This window comes from Osmerus eperlanus, chromosome 19 (assembly GCF_963692335.1).
Source record: "Osmerus eperlanus chromosome 19, fOsmEpe2.1, whole genome shotgun sequence".
NCBI lineage: Eukaryota > Metazoa > Chordata > Actinopteri > Osmeriformes > Osmeridae > Osmerus > Osmerus eperlanus.
In genome coordinates this window covers 11,560,547-11,580,444 of record NC_085036.1, presented here as the reverse complement: position 1 = coordinate 11,580,444, position 19,898 = coordinate 11,560,547, and the positions used below count along the sequence as shown (strand labels likewise).

The 19,898-nt window shown below is 44.9% G+C and overlaps 5 protein-coding genes across 5 annotated transcripts; 2 read left to right on the top strand and 3 right to left on the bottom strand.

Annotated features, from left to right (window-relative positions):
- Window positions 1-121: 121 nt before the first annotated feature.
- Window positions 122-3,824, bottom strand: mrps31 (mitochondrial ribosomal protein S31). Its single transcript, XM_062484934.1, has 7 exons — window positions 3,636-3,824; window positions 2,186-3,301; window positions 1,934-2,080; window positions 1,675-1,818; window positions 1,094-1,173; window positions 814-954; window positions 122-554 (listed from the first exon to the last, which is right to left on the bottom strand). Exons 1-7 carry the CDS (start codon window positions 3,743-3,745, stop codon window positions 319-321), a joined length of 1,974 nt encoding a protein of 657 aa, XP_062340918.1. The 5' UTR covers window positions 3,746-3,824; the 3' UTR covers window positions 122-318.
- A 225-nt stretch (window positions 3,825-4,049) lies between these two features.
- slc25a15b (solute carrier family 25 member 15b) lies at window positions 4,050-8,332 on the top strand. The gene is made up of 8 exons (XM_062484935.1): window positions 4,050-4,208; window positions 4,682-4,788; window positions 5,248-5,506; window positions 6,174-6,311; window positions 6,529-6,704; window positions 7,067-7,225; window positions 7,462-7,634; window positions 7,669-8,332. Exons 2-7 carry the CDS (start codon window positions 4,734-4,736, stop codon window positions 7,581-7,583), a joined length of 909 nt encoding a protein of 302 aa, XP_062340919.1. The 5' UTR covers window positions 4,050-4,208; window positions 4,682-4,733; the 3' UTR covers window positions 7,584-7,634; window positions 7,669-8,332.
- A 54-nt stretch (window positions 8,333-8,386) lies between these two features.
- On the bottom strand, window positions 8,387-10,626 carry tm4sf21a (transmembrane 4 L six family member 21a). The gene is made up of 5 exons (XM_062484936.1): window positions 10,310-10,626; window positions 10,005-10,070; window positions 9,322-9,455; window positions 8,944-9,130; window positions 8,387-8,628 (listed from the first exon to the last, which is right to left on the bottom strand). The coding sequence occupies exons 1-5, from the start codon at window positions 10,484-10,486 to the stop codon at window positions 8,620-8,622; spliced, it is 573 nt and encodes a 190-aa protein (XP_062340920.1). The 5' UTR covers window positions 10,487-10,626; the 3' UTR covers window positions 8,387-8,619.
- A 1,333-nt stretch (window positions 10,627-11,959) lies between these two features.
- On the top strand, window positions 11,960-15,522 carry LOC134039906 (mannose-P-dolichol utilization defect 1 protein-like). Its single transcript, XM_062486064.1, has 8 exons — window positions 11,960-12,121; window positions 12,355-12,420; window positions 12,512-12,644; window positions 12,796-12,881; window positions 13,110-13,228; window positions 13,772-13,882; window positions 14,117-14,947; window positions 14,979-15,522. Exons 1-7 carry the CDS (start codon window positions 12,010-12,012, stop codon window positions 14,237-14,239), a joined length of 750 nt encoding a protein of 249 aa, XP_062342048.1. The 5' UTR covers window positions 11,960-12,009; the 3' UTR covers window positions 14,240-14,947; window positions 14,979-15,522.
- Window positions 15,523-16,324: 802 nt separating this feature from the next.
- LOC134039211 (transcription factor Sox-19a-like) lies at window positions 16,325-18,697 on the bottom strand. The gene is made up of 2 exons (XM_062484924.1): window positions 17,764-18,697; window positions 16,325-17,229 (listed from the first exon to the last, which is right to left on the bottom strand). Exons 1-2 carry the CDS (start codon window positions 18,399-18,401, stop codon window positions 16,989-16,991), a joined length of 879 nt encoding a protein of 292 aa, XP_062340908.1. The 5' UTR covers window positions 18,402-18,697; the 3' UTR covers window positions 16,325-16,988.
- Window positions 18,698-19,898: the final 1,201 nt, after the last annotated feature.

The window sequence follows — 19,898 nt, the reverse complement described above, 5'->3', positions numbered from 1 at the left end:
TGTTTATTTTTCAAACAGTATCATGGCAACTTCGATAACAAATCTGTATTATAAGAAAAACGCTATGGAAACACATTCTCAGACAAGTTTCAGACACGAAGAAACAGACGACATGTTTGAATAATATATTAACATTTATAAACCAGTTAATATAATATGATGTTAATGATTCTGGAGTCCAGGCTTTCTGTTAAGCCTCTCGATAGCCTTTCATGTGAACCGTTCGACCCATCGCCGCTCCACAGCAGGGCCGGCTCAACAGTAGGCAGGTCCTCTCCTGGTGATCATTCACTGGACCCTGGATGACCTCTGTCCAGGTCAGTTGAGGTAAACCTCTGCTTCTTTCAGTACCTCTTCCTTCTGCTGGAAGTAGTCCCTGAACCAGGTTATGTGCTGCTCCTTCTGGCTCACGGTCAGGTGAGGGTTGTGGGACAGGCCCACCAACACCAGCTCCATGAAGTGGCGCACGGGGCCCTGGCGGGGGAAGCCATCCTCCAGATGCCTCTCCAGGAACACGTGCTCATGGAAGGGAACGCCAGCCTCCTCTTCCAGCCCTGAGACACAGAAAGACAGTCAGAGAGAAAGAGAGACAGAAAGAGAGACAAACGGGGAGACAGAAGCTTAAGATATCACTGAGATGAGGTGAAACTATCACAGGGATTGGTATAGCTCAGTAGTTAAGAGCATTTGAATGCAGATCAAGAGGTCCAAGGTTCAAATCCCTCCAATGTACGTCTGCTAAATGAATACATCATTATGATTCTTCTTCATCGTGCCATAGTTATGCATTTCAAATGAACTGTAGGAACTGACCAGCCTCGTTGTTGATTGGATACTGCCACAGCCTGCCCTCTCTGGTCCACTTAATCATCTCCTCAAGTCCATTACGGGACTTCAGATTGGCTGACAGGGCTACTTCGTTTGCTAACTCGATGTCCCATAGGGTTGGTGAAGCTGTAAATAGCACAACACACAATCACGTTGCAGACATTTTATGTGATTAACTGAATTTGATTAAGTCAATTACCAAGCACTTTTAAAAAGACAAGACGACATCAGCTCTCCGCAAGGAAGCAAGCTTCTTATCCCTCACCAGTGTGTGTGTCTGCCTCGACAGGCTTCTCGGTAGCGGGGTTAAAGATGTTCATCCTCTTCCTGGAAAACAGGCTCCTTCTGACAATGAGATTGTAACAGGATGGTTCCGTGTCAAAACTATCAGGCGGGTGGACTGGAAGTGAAGACACTTTGCCACCGTGTCGCCTCCTGCACTTCTAGCACTGCTTGGCATGTCTGTGGGGCTGGAGGTCAGTGGGGATCGAGCTACGGACCCTCTGCTTGGGGACCCAAACACACCCTGGATATTATGGTCAAGGCAACCCTACTACTTATATCCATAAAGATCATTATAATAATAACAATAACAATAAAAGGTAGCAGGTTTCGTTACATTTAGTCATTTGGCAGACGCTCTTATACAGAGCGACTTACAGTAAGTACAGGGTCATTCCCCCCGAGGCAAGTAGGGTGAAATGCCTTACCCAAGGACACACAGCATTTTGCACAGCCGGGAATCTAACTGGCAACCGTCTGATTAATAGCCCGACTCCCTAACCGCTCAGCCATCTGACCCCTAACTGACTCGACCCTTGACCCTTGAACCTGTCCCATCTTTACCTTCCTCTCGCTCCCTCCATCTCGGCCATGATGCCTCTGTCAAGGGTGGACTTCTCATCTTCGTCGAAACGGATCTGATTGGTCGACCAGGCATTCTGTCTGGGGCTCGGTCGTTTCCCCACCTTCATGTCAGCAATGATATTCCTGAGATGAAAACACATTATGAGGTGAAGTCGTGAAGTTTTGCACTTCAGGTTCACTTCCCCCCCCCCTCCCCAGACGTTTTAAGATTTTTTTTCTCTCCATGAATGTAATGTACCCAATGTTGGTGACGTCGCCGGTCTTCTGGGCATCCGCGAGGGCCTCTTGTTGCTTCAGCTGCCTCAGGAGCTCAGACTCTGCCTGAGGGGGGTTCGGCAGAGTGGACGCCACGGCTGACACAGCAGCCATCATCTCCGTACTCTCACTACACACAACCGCACACAAAACAGACGAGTTTGAACTTCTAGATCTGCAGTCGAATGCTCTAACCACTGAGCTCTATCCATCCCCACCGTGAATGTAGACTCACTTTTGGGGCAGAGCGGGTGTGCTGGCTTCCTGAAACATGCTGATTGTGCTCTCCATTTCTGCTGGTTTGGGCCTGGCCACAGAATTCGACCTGCTCTGCACTTTCAAGGCTTTGATGCTCTTCTTGGTGGTTACCTCAACCTTCATAGCTCCCAGGAGGTTCAGCAGGCTTTCCTTCACGTTCTTCACTGGTTCCTCTGTTTGGTGCTTTAATCCCTCCTTCACTTTCTGAACTCCATGCTCTTCTGTCTTGCTAACTTCCATGTTTACTACTGGTGCTGGCTCTTCAGCTGTTTCCATACATTCTTTGTGTTCAGTTGCCTCTTGTGAGATTCCGCTTTTCATTTCATCTGCCAACTGAATGACATTTTCTGCATCCATCTTAACCTCTACCACTTCTATCTTCTCAGTTACCTCTTGGAAGTTATCGCTTTTAATTTCATCTGCCAATTGAATGACATTTTCTGCATCCATCTTAACCTCTACCACTTCTATCTTCTCAGTTACCTCTTGGAAGTTATCGCTTTTAATTTCATCTTCAAACTGAATTAAATGTTCTGCATCCATCTTAACCTCTACCACTTCTATCTTCTCAGTTACCTCTTGGAAGTTAACGCTTTCAATTTCATCCCTCACCTGGGTGACATTTTCTGTCTCCATTTTAAACTTTGCACTCTGCTCATTGGAGTCTGTTTGCTTCATTTCTTCATGTTTAGTTGCCTCTTGTGAGCTTTCACGTTTGATTCCATCCCTCAACTGAGTGACAGTCTCTGACTCCATCTGAACTTCTACCATCAGCTTTTCAGCGTCTATGTTCTTATTTTCTTCGTGTTTAATTGCCCCTTCTAAGCCTACATTTTTAGTTTCATTCCTCAACTGAATTACATGTTCTGCCTCCATCTTAATCTCACCCATGTGCCCCACACACTCTACCGTTATCCTGCCCTCTTCGGGGGGTTCAGCCTCCTTCTTTTCCCCCACATTCGCTGTTTCCGACTCACCATCTTTCTTAGTATTGTTCTCGATATCTTTTTTAGGATGAAGCGACCCTTCTTTTTTTTCGCAGTATGTGGTTGACGTTGTTCCAAGTGTCCTAAACCCCACTCCATTCGCAGCCCTGCAAAGGTTACATACAAAGACTGTATCAAACAACGTTAACACGATGCAACTGTCAAAATGCTCGATTTGCCTGCTGACATTGAAAACAGTAGTTTGCTCTCTGGAAGCGAACAGACTCGTAATAAGGGCACATATCATCAACTAATAACAACGTTAAAGTCCTGTTAATGTGTTCACATCTGTCACTGAGAAAGTTAGCTATTAACAAATTAACTTCCTAACATCACTACCTGCCGTTAGACCTTCTGCCCTTGGTCTACAAGCAGATTAGCTAGCCCTATCCATCTGTTATTCCTTAGTTTAGTCTTTTATAGACAACATTGAAATCTTACCTAAAAGGGAGTGTCACTGTGTCACATTTTGTTGTCAATACACACGCCTCTCGTCTGTATATTGCACGGTAGCGGGTCTGATAGAGCGAAAGAAGCAATCTTCTGTACATGATTGTTCTTCACAGACGTCTGCAATGTCGTCCATGCACGCTACATCGAGGTGCAACATTGACAATGCTCCGGCGTGAAGTGAAACAAAAAGCATTCTAATGGTTCCGTCCAGCTGATATGTAAACTGTCTAAAGTTGCTCTATTATAATTTACAATGTTTTTGTATCATAATGTGAATATATGATTAAACATATGAAATATTCCCACATAAATAAACACGTTTTTATCTATGACTAAATGTCACAATTACTTCTACGGGCACTAGGACACTACGCTAAACCAGAGGCGGCAGTGTCTTCTACAGTCTTGATTTGCTTCGAATCATTGGACACTTGCTTTCCAAGGCTAGTCGAACCTATGGGGTTATATCCAGTTTTACCGGCAGTCTGATGCAAACGCACACTTTGATGACATGCTTCTGCTTGTTGCCGAATTACTGATCCACTCGATGTAGCATCAAACGTAAGTTCACGTGGGGTTACTTACGTTCTCTGACTATGAACGCGAATTTACTGTTTAAATGGAAGAAATAGTCTACATTACTGCTGTAGCCACACGGGGGAATGGGACTTCATGTCCTCGGCACGCATATTGTCCTTGTCACTGTTTGAGATTGCCTTATTATTTATACTGCTTTCTACTAGATACAATTCATGTAATATGTATCTAGTCTCGTCTTTACCAACATTTGTGTTTGCCATAAGTAGATGAACTGACTAAATCTTTCTTTAACATAAATCCATTAGTTACAATAGAGTTACATCAGTTGCTAGCTCTTGGCTGGTCGCATGTGACCTCTGGCTGCCTTGCGAGCATCATTTAGTTACAAATAAATTCAGAACTATTGCCTAAAGTCTTATTTTGCATGAATAATAACCAGCTAACGGCGATCTCCGTTGGCTGTTGCCTTACTTGAAGTTACATTACTTTTGAAGGCTGTTGACAAGGAACCAAGACTGTCAAAGGTGTGTGAAGTTCCAAGATATCATGGCCCCACACCCCGCCGTTCAGGCCATCATTGACCTCTCTGCTGGAGCCATAGGTAAACCACAATCTATACGTATAAAGTTATACATGTCTGGGTTAAACAAGGTGGCTCAAAAACACGTTCTGGCCTACAACAGTTGTGTGCTTGAGAACGACTGAGAAAAATAAAAGCTTTTGTACGTTTGACTCATTTGATCCCCTAGGACATTGCTGACTGGTGTCATTTCCCCCAGCCTGCCTCATTGTGTTTCCAGTCAGTGTGTGTACACACAGCACCACGGCTCATTAGCTCTCCACTAAACAAACTCTGATTTCTGGTGCCAGTTTACATGGGTCGTTGGGACGAAAAAATCTAAGATGGTCCCCCAGTGCTGTTTGTCATTGGTGTGAGTTAGATATGTTGACCTGTGACCTCCATGCCCCCTGACCCTGTGAGCTCCATGCCCCCTGACCCTGTGACCTCCATGCCCCCTGACCCTGTGACCTCCATGCCCCCTGACTCTTCCTCATCCAGGAGGCACAGCTTGTGTCCTGAGCGGCCAGCCCCTGGACACAGCCAAGGTGAAGATGCAGACGTTTCCCTCCATGTACCGGGGGTTTGTCCACTGCTTCATGTCCACCTACAGGCAGGTGGGACTGAGGGGGCTGTACCAGGGCACCACCCCAGCCCTCATGGCCAACATAGCTGAGAACTCGGTGCTCTTCATGAGCTACGGTTTCTGTCAGCAGCTGGTGAGACTGGCGGCAGGGCTGGACAGTGGAGCAGCTCTCAGGTAAGGGACAAAGACTGGGGAGGGTTAACCTGACTTTGCCAAAGCAGACCATAATGAAGGGACAAGCCATGTAATTATCAACACATATCAGAGACCTGTATCATCATCAGTCACATCCAGGGCTCGCAACTAACCTTTTTCCTCACTGTCATAGTAACTGTCCCGAAGTGCAAAATTAACCATCCCAAACTGAACTTGACCTGTCCCAAAATGTAAATTCTCGTGTTTTTGCATTTTGACATTCTAATATGTAGGTTATTTGCAACCCTATTTACATTTACATTTAGTCATTTAGCAGACGCTCTTATCCAGAGCGACTTACAGTAAGTACAGGGACATTCCCCCAAGGCAAGTAGGGTGAAGTGCCTTGCCCAAGGACACAATGTCATTGACACGGCCGGGAATAGAACTGGCAACCTTCAGATTTTTAGCCCGATTCCCTAACCGCTCAGCCACCTGACTCCCTATTTAAGTAATCCATACAGTCGTGGGGCTCAAATCAATGTCTGAATTTCAATGTGAATACATACACATTAGAATACACAATTTTCTTGCTTGTTTCATGGTGGGGCTAACACAATTATTGGTGTGGCTGTAATAATAAAGTTTCTAAAGATTTTGAAAAAAAGAATTGAAAAGTTTGAAAAATATTTTCTCTCTCTTATAGTGACGTGCAGAAAGCCAGCGCAGGGTCCGTGGCGTCCATCTTCTCCTCTCTGGTGCTGTGCCCGACAGAGCTGGTCAAGTGTCGTCTCCAAGCCATGTACGAGATGGAGACGTCGGGAAAGATCGCTCGCGGGCAGAAGTGAGTGGTACATGTGCAGACTGTGCATCTTTTGGAATCTTCAGTGTTTTATACTGGCCAGGTAGCAACAGGTAGTATCAGCTCAACAGGTCGTACCAACTATATGACTGGGGGCGGGGTAGTGGACAGCAGCAGGGGACCCTGACCCAAATAGGTACTAGTAACATGGCTGTGGACAGTAGGATGGGGCCCCTGACTCTGTCTCTGGCCCATCCAGCACAGTGTGGTCCGTGGTGAAGTCTGTGATGAGGACGGAGGGTCCATCAGGGTTCTTCCTGGGCCTGACCACCACCATCGCCAGGGAGGTGCCCGGGTACTTCTGCTTCTTCGGGGCGTACGAGCTGTGTCGCTCCTCCTTCGCCGACCACATGAAGTGTGAAAAGGACGACATCGGTAAGGCGGTGGCACCATGCTTTTTAATAATTATGTTATGTCCACTGTACTGTCCTGTCTGCAGTGTTGTAATGTATCTGTTGCAATGTATCTGTTTTCAAGCTCTTGGTGCAGAACAAATTCCCCTCGGGGCAATAAAGTCTTTTCATCATTCATTAATCCGTGGACTAAAGCCTGACTTTTCTGTTTGTAGAAGACTTGTCTTTTCATGTGTTTAGTTATGTGTGCACTTTTTCTTTGTTTTTCTGTTTTCTATTTACCGCAGTCATTTCCTGATTTATTGCTTTTTATAAGACCTATAGCACCTTTATAAGTTATGGAAGACTTTGCTCAGTGGACGGTCTGTTCGCATGTGTGTTAAGGTGTGGCCCCAGTCGTGTTCAGCGGAGGGTTTGGAGGAGCGTGCCTGTGGCTCGTGGTCTACCCCATGGACTGTGTCAAGTCCAGGATCCAGGTGATGTCCATGACCGGCCGACAGGCGGGCTTCTTCAAAACCATGATGACCATCGCGAGAACTGAAGGTAGGACAACCAGGAGAACGTCCTCTTTAAACCCGTACAGTCCAATGTACTCTTATCAATGTACTCTTATCAGAAAGTGTTGTAAATACGGCGTCTCTCATGTAAATTTACAGTCTTCATTTAGCAGACGCTTGTATCCAAAGGGACATGCAAATGCTCCATTCTGCTGTAGCCTACTTTGTACATGCACCATCAGCAGTAGGTGTTGTGTGTGTGTGTGTGTCTGTCGTGCGCAGGTGTGCGGGCGCTGTACTCCGGCCTCACGCCCACCATGATCCGCACGTTCCCCGCCAACGGAGCCCTCTTCCTTGGTTACGAGGTGAGCCGCAAGATCATGATGAAGCAGTTTGACAGCTGATCGTCCTCTCGGCGGACACGATCAACTCCTGCTGTCCTGGCGTCACATGACCTCACCCCCGGTGTGACCTCACCCCCGGTGTGACCTCACCCCCGATGTGTGTGCGCGTCCCAACACACTCCATACTCCTCACGCTCCTCTTCTCGTTGTGGCGATCATCAAATTTGAGCTTTTTTATGTTTAAATATGATCTGGTTGACATGGGGAAATTGTCAGCAGGCCAGGTGTGTGAATAGTATGTATAGCTGTATGTTTTATGTGAATTAACATTAAGTATTTAAAACACATTGTGTCATAAGTTAGTGTCTATCTGTGCAAGGACACATACACCCACTCCCTAACACACCTCTAACACTCATAGAGGATGGAAGGGGAAACCGATTGTCCTCATTCATTGAGTTCTTATAATAGCTTTGAATTACTCCATAGTACTGTATTTAACAGATATTTTAGGTCCCCTTTTCCAAGGTGCCTGAAATGTAACCCAATGTTTTAGTTCTGGTTGATGTTCGCCTTTTAAACTATTATGTTTTGCCTTTTCATCTCTGAACCCATTTTATTTGAAGAACTTTGCACAAACTGTCTTAAGAGACAGACATTCCATTTCAAACAGTTTAGTATTTTTTTTAATCTCCTAACGTTCAGCTACGTTTATAACGAAAACGTTTATAACAAATCAAAAATATATCTTAAATCAGATGCGAGAGTTTTGTACTGTAATGTATGACCTACAATAAAATATAACTGGAGGACAAATGTGTTTCATTTTCTAAAGAGTATGGCAATAACAATCCAATAACACATCTGGAATACAATTTTATGAAATATAAAAGTAAAATTGGAGCTTTATAAAAAAGTATAGGAAACAGCTGCTGTATAATCAAGAACTGTGATTGGTTAATGGTTGATAGATGTTTGTCATGTACAGGTGGGGAGAAACACTTCAACCACCAGAGGGCGCCAGTCAGCTCATCATTGGCATCATCATGGCTGTAGGCTGGAGTGTGGATGAGCTATGAGGCCAGTGCATGCTAGTTTAGTAAGTCTGCAGGAACAAGAACAGTTATCATTAACAATGCATGTCCCTCTGATACCAGGAGGAATGAGTGGAGGTTTAACAGGTCTGATACACTTTGGATACTCGCTTTGAATAAAGCGTCTGCTAAATGGATCAAATGTAAATATAGTAGGCTACCTATCCTGTACTCTAACCCACAATGAAGGGTGCATTAATAATGTCTTTATATTTTATTCATTCGGCAGGCGCTTTTATTCAAAGCAACGTGCAAATGGGGCATTTCGAAAACATTCAATAAATAAAATGCATTATTAGTAGTAGTATGAGGAGTAGCAGTGTTACCTCCTTGGACTTGCAGGTTCCACACAGGCAGCCGAACAGGCCGTTGATCATCTGGAAGGCACACAGCACCAGCTGTAGCCCACTGGCGACCAGCAGCGTGGAGAACAGACCCACGTTAAACTCCACCACGTTCTTGGGTTCCGTGCACAAGGACCACATGTTTTTGTCGTTCAGGTAACTGTCATTTCTGGCGCAGGGAGAAATCAGAGGGGTTTGCAGATCATCTCTCTGATGTTGTTTTTGTTGCACTGTGCTATGTAATACTGTAGTTGAGATGGTATTGTTGCACCGTAGGAGAGATATTGTTTTTGATGTACCATGCCTGGTAGCTGGGATGTGTTTGGTAAATACAGAGACCACTTTAGGAAATCAACTCACAAGTCTTTGAAGGGTGTGGTCCAAACTAGCAGTACTTTACAGTAGGGCCCGTTAATGAGGCCTACCATAGCCACACAGAAGCTGTAAAGAGCTCCAGCAACGCCAACAGCAGCAAAGGCAATGGACAGAAACATCTGTACACACACAGCAAGGCCCCACAAGGGTGTGTGAACATTGAGGCTTCGGAATGGAAGACAATAGCAGTGCAAACAAATGAATCACCAGCAAGGCATTCGTCAGACCAGGAAATCTATGACCGGGTTCTCTGTCCATGTGTGTTTCCCCGCACCGTGCCAAGTAGCTGAGATATGGTCACTTTGCACAGTGCCTTGTAAATACACAGTGTTCGCTGACCCTCAAAATACTGGTAGAACGTTAGACTTGTTATGCACTTCTGATCCATGTTTGCCTTCTGTACTTTCTAAATGCATTATTTGTATGTCCCTTTGGATCACAGTGTTTGCTGAACATGCAAATGGTAAAATCAGTTATTTGGGTTTTGGTTAAAGTATGGAGCATGCCATCTTGGCTAGATCTGTCTAAAGCTACTAAGATAAAGGACACAAAGATGACCGTCTCAGACATGAGAAGATATACCCGTACTCGCTCATTCTCTCTATCTTTTCTTTCTTTCTGCACTGTAAACAGACACACTCCTTTCTTCCACGTAAAAGAAGACTCACCCCACAGCGATTGGCACAGCAACCTTCTTTCCCAGTTAAATGGATGTGAATAGCTGGGACCAGTACCTGGTGATGGGTGAACAGGTAGGCACCACATGACATACAGATTAACTACAATATTTGACAGCATATAATTGTTTTTACAAATACATTAGTTGGGTGTTTCATATGCAGCAGTAGGCTGCTTTATATATATATATATGTCGTCATTATTATCATCATTATAAACAACACGTTTCTATCTTCATCATTCAGACAGCACCTAGGGGATGGGTATAGCTCAGTGGTCGAGCTTTTTGACTTACCATGACGCCCCCTCCGATGAGCCCCCCCATGTACTTCACCTCCTCGGTTATGTATCCATCTCTGGCATAGTTCACCTCCCAGCCTGGGAAGAACAGGATGATGTTACAGATGATGGAGATGAGAGCTAGGGGGTACAGGGTCACCCCGATGAATTTGGAGCACTTTCCCGTGCACATGCTGTCTCTTCCTGTCTGGAAAGGTCTACGGGGTCCAGAGGTTGTTCCACACAAAGGTAGACTGATCAGACGAAGCTTCTGATGTGGTACACTAGATTAGATTCCTAGGAAGGACTAATGACAGTACGGTCACAGTTTTCTTCTTGTGTGTGTGTTCACGCCCTAAATACTAAGAGGGAAGGCAGGTTAAGCCTGAGTGGTGTGAGGTGCTGGGAGTGGAGCAAGACCCATATTTGGATCTGTTCTTTCCGGTCAGTGACAGTCAGTGGCAAACACACTTGGTGTTGTCATAGTAGCCAGCTATGATAACACACATAAAGAGAGAGGAGGACGTCCATGTGTTATCTTGGTTAACAACCTGTCGTGAGGTGATTACAAACGGAGAAAAAAACACTTGTCTGTTGTACCATCCCTGTGGTTTCTGTGTGAATTATTTTGAACAAACACCAGTCAACATGCATGTACAAAGCAACCAAGGAACCCCCCTGAACACAACGCAATCAGTTCTATGAAGATCTAGGTGCTTTGTTTTGATGAGACAGCACTTTATTTATCGCCAGGAAAGGAAATTTGGGTGTTACAGCAATGGAAGGAAAGATAGAGATACTGCAGTTCTCTCTTTATTCTTCCACAAAAACACTTATTTTGGTGAAATATGCTCTGTATACTTAAGGCTCCAGTGCATGTGGGTGAACCCATGGTTATTTACATTGTACTCGGCTGTGATCTTGAACTCTGGACCAGAAGCCCAGTTGTAAAAGGGGCTCTGACTCATCCACATAAACAGTACAAACATTGATAAAACAAACAGACAGGGCGTTAAAACATAGATAACCCTAATGACACAGTCCCGGCTGTAAAACATTGATGAGAGACTGGGCACCAACCTTCATGGGCCTCAGGATTGGAATTTTATTTATAAAGTGTACCATTTTGAATGTCTCGCAGGAAATGCTTAGTTCCAGATAAACTGATTATTTATTAACTAATATTTATAAACGGACTATTTATTAACTAATAAGTTCCTGATTTGAGTTTAGCAATAAATCACCTTGCATTTAAAGACCTTATCTGTGTCATGTGTTTAATCAGTCATTTTAACAGAGCTGCTATACCACAATAAAAAAACATAGGATAAGTTATTATCTTCTTCCTAAAAGAACCAGAGAACAAAAAAAAGTATAGAGAGCATATAGAAAGGCTACCCATAACCCCACAAAATAACAACACAAACCTTTAAGATTTCTAGGATACAGTGAGAGGTTGCAGGTAAATATGTACTTTAAAACTGTCAGCATCATATACATACATTCACTAGACTTAAAATATCTCAGTGAATGCAGGTGAGTTTGACATCGTCTGTTGAATCCAAGAAAACAAATATTTTATGTTGAGTGCAGAGAGATATCGATTCCGTATGAGAATGATTATACTCACGTGAGTCATTTTCCTGACAACAGGATCTGGAGAATGTGTTTCCACAAAATTGGTGGGTCAACATTCCTGAACGCACAGTTCGAAAGATGGCCACGTCGGGCGTTGAAACTCTTTCACCTACCAAACAGTTTTTATTAACTTACTTAATGCCAGAGAAATGCTATGACAGGTTTTTTGTCGACATAAACTTTATGCACGGTGAGCAATGCATTATATACCATCACGACTAACATTAACATTAATTCCACTTATTCGCTAATGTCTTTACAGAAGTGTTGGAGGTTCTAAACCTTTCCTAGGTTACGACTCTGGCTACATTTTGTTTTGCGAAATACATCGTTTTGTTTGCCAAATACGGATATAAAACTTTCCATGACCCTTTACAATTTGTTTTCTTCGTGTTTTGGAATATTATGTGTTTTGTAAACCAGTTCCGTGTCTGAAGATCGTATTGAGCAAGTTTGCAGGAGTATGGATTCTGCTTGGCGTCGTGCTAGGTGAAAAAAACAAACACTTTCAGGTTCTGCTCTTTCTGGTTGGCTTTCTTGTTCAAGCCCCGCCTGTCTGTGATCCCCCATACCCCTTCAGCACAGATACCGCAGGTGTGGACAGTGTGGAAGGCCGGGAATGCGGAGGGCCTCAGCCTCACCTCGCTTCTTCTCCAGCTGTATGTTTTAACGGAGCCTGTGGTTTACTGCATGGCTAACAACTTCCCCGTCAGGTACAAACTATGCAGCCTGAAACATGAACACCTCACGGGCAGGGAAACAGATATCACAAGGCTAACATCTAATATATGTAATATAACATATTCATACTATAAAATGTTAATGTATGCCTTTTTTGCTTGTGTGCTCTCCATGTTTCTTCAGCGCCTGGAGTGAGAGAGTGTTCACCCTTCTCCAGACCCTTTCTCTGGTCTTCCTGCTCCTGCGCTACCGTGGGGACACGGCCAAAGGTGCGAGCTTAGGACATGCGTAAACTACCCAAACCAACTCCTTCATTCCGTTTACGGTTCTAGCATATACCAGACGCTACATCTTATCCGAAGCGATGCACTAATAGTACATGTAGAAAGTACAACATAAGATCAGTGAAAGTGAGGATTCAAGGATCCAAAGTTGTTCAGAGATATTGAAGTTGGTGTGAGCTGTCAGCTGTGTTGTGTTGCTTGTGTGTGTGGTAGGCCTGTTGGTGGTGGTGGCCTACTGTGGGGCGGTGCTCCTGCTGGCATCCTCACTGACCCCTCCATCCATCCTCTCTGGGATGCAGTCCTCCGTCATAGGAGCTGTGGTTGCAAGCAAGGTACCTTTTGACACCTGAGTCTCTTTAAAACGGCGATGGCGTACCACTCCCTGAAGTGACTCGGCTCGTGTGGTTGAATGAGAGTCAGGTGGCTGAGCGGTTAGGGAATCGGGCTAGTAATCTGAAGGTTGCCAGTTCGTGCCAAATGACGTTGTGTCCTTGGGCAAGGCACTTCACCCTACTTGCCTCGGGGGGGGGGGGAATGTCCCTGTACTTACTGTAAGTCGCTCTGGATAAGAGGGTCTGCTTCAATGACTAAATGTAAATGAATCAGAATCAGAATTCGGTTTATTCGCCATGTATGTTATACAAACACGGAATTTACTGTGGCAGGGAGGTGCAAAACACTAAACATATACAGATCTTAAATTAAGTAAAAGTACAAAAGTTGAACTATTTCTAAGCAATCTAAGAATACAACAATTTAAATATAAAATAAAATATATATAAAAATAAGAATAATGAGCAGCGTGAATGGTCAACATAGTGCAATCGGATACTGAGTGGGTCTGACTGTTGCTGTGTGGTGGCTTGTGTGTCCAGGCAGTTCAGGTGTGGACTAACTACTGCAGTGGGACCACAGGTCAGCTGTCTGGTCTGGCTGTGTGTCTGGGGTTCACTGGCTCCCTCTCTCTCATTTTCACCTCCCTGCAGGTATGGTGCCTGAACACTTAAACCCACTCACTTACAGTTTTCTATACAATTTAGTCATTTAGCAGAAGCTTTGATCCAAAACAGACAAACACGCAAACACATACACACAACAAGATAAAAAGTAATCGTTATCATGTTTAACCTGCACATACGGAACATTTTAACAACAACAAAAGTACGAATGTGTAACCCCCCTGTTCTTCTGTTGTCTTTCCCTGTTGCTCTGGGCTTTAGGAGACAGGCCAGTCTCTCTCTACTCTGAGTCATGCTCTGGCTTCCTGCCTCTGCTGCCTCCTGCTGGCTCAGATCTGGTATTACAGGTACCGGACCTTCAGTGTGAAGGAGAAGGAGGAGTAGACCTCAGCCAACACCAGCACTCAGATGAGAAATGAAACCTGGTACTTTAAGTCATTCTTTTGTATGCATGTGTTGTTATATGTTGTCAGTGCGGTCGTTATTATTGGAGGTCAAGTTATGACAGATACCATACATGTAGCCCAGGCAAATGTAGAGCCTTATCCACCCATACACACCCCTACCATATATCTCTTCATCTCTGTCTGTGTGGAAGGCAATCTGGGGAACCTGAATAACTCATCTAAAGACAAGTTTTACTGTTTGTGACTTGAGTCAATCTCCCAATTTGAAGGGATGTTTTCTGTGAGGAATGTTCTTTTGTATTGTCTGAAGTCTTCAGAACTCAAGATTTAACTGTATAAAACAACATAGCCAAATAAACTGAGCCAGTTTACAAACGGAATTGGTCAACAAGAGTCTGAATGAGACCCAAATGTGTCTTTCAGAGTTGTGTGTGTGCGTGTAGTTGTCTTCTTGACCTAGATTTTGTAGGGCCTGTGTTGTATGAGGAGACAAAGAGCTGTAAAAGGGGGCAGGCAGTCCACACATACACATCATTCGCTCAGGAGCAGAGTAATGCTGCTGTGTAGAGTGTGTTGTGTGTTAAAAAGTTTGTGTTGTGCATGTTGTTGACTTCTATAATGTAGGGTTGGAACTGTATCGACAAGTCATGCCAAGTTACACACACACACACACACCATTCACTCAGTAATGTTGTGATGCTTCCCAAGTTAACCAGTCTAAGGTCTGGATAACTTGGACTAAAGCTATGGCTCCAATCCAAGATCCCACTATCTACATGGGATAAGCTTTAGTTGGCAGCAGTAGTAGTAGAGATTGTTCCAGACAAAACACATCCCTCTATCTCCTCATCACACCTCCCCAGTGCCACACACGCAGTCAAACGGCTTCCATCTTGTCAACCGTGACAGAAAACTGCCCCAGTCATGGGTGACTGTTTACAGCTGGGATCAAATATGCTGCCCATCCAGCCCCCTCTTGTCACATGGCAGTGAGGCGTAGCTTCCAGTCTGGGCTGCCCGCCTTCTCGCATCAAACTGCCACAACAGACCTCATGTTGTCCCCACCATGTCAGTAGAAGTTGTAGGACTTGCTTGGCTGTTAATTTAATTTCCTCTCCGACACTATGTAGAAAACCTGTCAATAACCTAAAAAAATGTGTAATGCATAAACTTCTTTATTTTTAAAATACCCTTTTACTATATAACAATTTCTTTCTAGTGTTGCTGACTTTTTATTTACAAATGTATTTTTTTATTGTCGTTATTGTCATGTTGTGCTACTGGTTAAAGGTTTATAACAACCCTAGTGTCTGTATATAGATGCACTCACATCATTGGTTGCTCTGCCACATTCCCGGGACAAACCAGGCAGTGCTGGCAAGGCCTTCGCATTAGCATGAGAATGGCGGGGAGCAGTGAAAGGGTTAAGCTCGGACTATAGGATAAGAAAGACGAGGCCCTCAATGCAATGCTAATTTTCTGCCCCATGGGATATCCAGAGAGAGGAGGACAAAAGGCGTCCGTCAGAAACGCTGAGAACCAGAGTTTTACTGTGTGCACCTGCATGCTCAAAGACATCCAACAATGAGTTTTCCGAAACGGGTAATTATGGTCTGGACAGCCACTTGTCTATTGTATCAGCGGGCAGAGAGGAAAAAGACCGGGGAGAAGTGGAAAGTGAGATATTTAAAGTACCTTGTTCATGTTTCCTCTGGCTGTACTCTGTATACCCCCAGCTTGTGGAAATGCTCCAGTATGAAGCAGTGCTCAGTAGTTCTCCTTAGTTTAGGATGCTGGCATTACTGTTTACTGTCACCCAGGAGTCTGTGAGTTGTTGGAGAAACACTAATAGCTTAAAACTCCACTATTTTAGTAATATCGGACTATTTATTTTGAACAAGGCTTATATAACAGATTTCCCTTAAACACTTGGGTGTTGTAGTAGATATTATTTCAGCTGGTTCATTTTCTCCATCGCTTTTTTAATAGTACTAAGGCCTGGATGGTTTTGAATACAGACCAAATCGGCAAGTGGTGTGGCAGTAAAGTAATTCAAATGAAATAATTTTATGTATTTATTACACCAGTGACATCATGTTACTTCATACAGCAATGCCCTTAGTGTAAGGGGGTTTGGAAAAAAAAGACATTTGTTTTATTTTACAATAGCCTGGGCTATATTTGACAAAGTATTGAACTAAAGCTAAACATGTATAAAATCACCAAACAAACAAAAGTTCATTATCATTTGGAAACAGAACTGTATTCAGCTGTTGTTTAATATAAATTACACCAAGTATAGACCCATTTTGGGGCAATTTACTATTTTTTTGCAAAGACATTTGAGTGCAACACTTGGGATTGTCAATGTCTCTGACAGTTCAGACATGGCAGGTTGGACCAGTCTCCAGTGAGCCCAGGCTGTTAGAAATGTTTACCCAAACAGGGCCTCTTTGTGGATTCTCTGCTTGGCGTTAATTTGTCCTTTTGCCCTTTATCAGTCAAGAGGATATCCTCCGACACTGAGCGAAACATAAAAATAGGTTTATTCGTCATGAAAACATTCACCATCCCATCCTTCATTTGGTGATGGGTCGTCGTTTTCTCTCTCTTCGGCCTCTTGGTGAAACCCTGCCAGACGGCTCACAGCCAATCCCAGGCCAGTGCTAAAGACTGAAAATTAGCATGAAAGTTTCCTAAAACCTCCAAGGTCCGAGTCCGGCCTCTCAGATGTGAGTTAGAGGTACCGAGCCTCCGAGGTAATGCTGGGGGATGTTTGAGTAGCCTCTCTGACCGTTAGGGTCTGTGGACTCTCCGGGTGGCATGTACATGCTGATCATGTCCCTCAGGTCCCCCTGCAGGCCCCTCTGGTGGGCGTGGGGATGGCTGCCTGTAGGGGAGTGGGCCATGCTGTCTGGCTTCATCACCGGGCTGGGCTGCTGGGGACTGCTGCTGTAGGACATGGGGCTGGAGGAGGGTGGGGGAGGAGAGGAGGGGGAGGGGAGGGAGAGGAGGGAAGAAAGGGCATTCAGCATTATACACCATGATTGACCTATAAAACTTACTGCTTTACAGATTATAATAGTGAGGAGTATTAATAGTCATGCCTAAAAATAAAAATAAACCCTGACAAGATCTGTTTATCTTGTGTTTATGTTTGACAATGTAGTGGATAACGGTTTCAGTGGTTTGTGTGCTGGTGGAGAAGTTACAACAACATGTTTCAGTTTAGCAGGGCCTTCCTGAGCTGTTGACAAAGACAAGCGTCGCCACCCTGGGTTCAGAAAGATACGCGTGACATAAACCGAGAGCGTGAACGGCACTAGCCTCAAATAACTTCTCTTCTTATTTACTCATCTACAACAACTGTTGAATGTGGAACATTTGAAACTATTCTAGGCTCCACCCTGGCTGAGGAGCCTGCAGTGAATCACGGCCAGAATGCCACCCGGTATGTGTGTTCCCACCGGCTCCTAAGAGGTAACGTAACTCCAGTCTCACCTGTATGAGTTGGCTCCGTTCATGTAGGCCTGAGCTGAGGCCATGCCCGAGGGGTACGGCAGTGCTGACAGGTCGTAGCGGTGCAGCTGCTGGGTGTAGCTGAGCGCTTCGTTTTGCATCCCGGTGTACCCCCCCGCCGGGCCCCAGCCGTAGCTGTCCATCCGTTGGTTGGACCCGGGCCCCTGAGCTGTGGGGGCGCTCAGCATGCCAGGACTCATGTAGTTGTTGACCAGGTTGTCCTTCTTCAGCATGGGCTTGGTCTTGCGGCGGGGCTTGTACTTGTAGTCGGGGTACTCCTTCATGTGCTGGGCTCGCAGCCTCTTGGCCTCGTCGATGAAGGGTCTCTTCTCCGCGTCCGTCAGCTGCTTCCAGTCGGCGCCCAGGCGCTTGCTGATCTCAGAGTTGTGCATTTTGGGATTCTCCTGAGCCATTTTTCTCCGCTGGCCTCGAGACCAGACCATGAAGGCGTTCATGGGCCGTTTGACCTTGTCCATGGGGTCGGAGCCAGGCTGGCAGGCTGTGGTCTTGCTACCTGTGTGTGCACCGCCCACACCTGGCCCGTTGCCAGGGATCATCCCAGGTCCTGGCTGGTGCGTCTGGACGGACGATTTCATTTGGTGCTCCAGCATGTTGTACATGTTGTCAATATCACTAGAAATTAAACTGAAAAGTAAACGCAGTTCCGCACTCGCGCAATTCGGAGCGGCAGGCTTTTTCAGACAGTATTCCTTTACACTGTCAAAAGGTTTTGCCCTTCAAAGCTCACGGAAAATAACGAAGTTAAGCTGTAAAGGGAAAAAAGAAGCCTGTTTTTAAGAATTTAAATGTGAAAATCTCAAAACAAACTCATTATGAAGCTGTTTAGTGATCTGCAGTAGAACGAGAAGTGTCTTCCAGTGTGCTGCTCAGGATAGTGAGGAAACAGAGCTTGTTCTCCCTGCTTGGCCCTAACTCCTCTCCTCCACCTTGCTCATTTACATCACTAAGGAAGGGGTGCGGTGAATTTGGAATGCACTTGAGTGAATGGAGGAGGGCTGACAGAGGGAGGGGAACCTGCCTCAACACAACTTTTAAGTCCCAATTTATAAACCTTATTTTCTCAGCTGTAGATCTGTTATTGACTAAATCAAGACTTGTTTTGGAGTCTTGGATTTCTTAAGTGAAGTAAAAAAAAATATTGTTATGGTTATAAATTGGCTGTATACTGAATTATGAGGAAAAACAACTCTACATGATAAACCAGGCTTTAAAAAAACTGTTGTTGATAGTATCAACTCTAGCTACTCCATCCAGAGTACCTGTGTGTCAAGGCTCCAGAGGGGACCTGATGGGCACAGATAATCCCCCAACTAGACCACTGTTAGTTTCTATAGTCCTCACTTTACACCTCCATTGTGACTAAGTGTGCACCCATAGCCAACCACCAGCTGAATCTACCCAATGGTTTGTTCATCCCTGCTTGAACAAGTATGTTAATGTTCATCAAATCTTCTGCACAGTGCCTTTAGGGGGGTTTAGTGCCAGAAAATCTGCTGTTCAGTACAATAACCCCCATGTCTTCTAGAAGACTTAAGGCTAAGATGTCTGTCACAGACTAAATATCAGACCTAATGAATGTGCCCAGGCTGGAATAATACACCTAGTTTAGTTCAGTTTTGTGTACGTATGGAGTGCGCCTGTTCCATTGTGTCAGCCATGTCCTTATTGTGAAGATGAGGAGAGAACAGAGAGGAAACATATTTATGTCTACTGGTGTTGGGGTGACAATCAAATCAAACTTAAAGTAGGCAAATACAACCCCACAGAGTGAGTGGGTTTGAAAGAGGCAGCATTATAAACATAAGAACTGGGCAAGACAGATCCGAGGCAATGGGGCAAAAGAAAATGAAGTGAGGGGGTTCAAGAGAAGAAAAGGCGCGGTGAAGAAACGGAGGAGGGTCGCACAAAGAAAAGATGGGGGGGGGGGGGGGGGTTGGTTGTGGAGAAAGTCCTCGGAGACAAGCAGATTGAAAGTCCCTCTATTCATGCCCGTTCCCCTGCTCTTCTCATGTAAATGGGGCCTGGCTATCCATCACAGGGCAGAGCAACCCAGGCAGTCCTCCACCAGCCCCCTGCACTCACTATTGCCCTGGCAA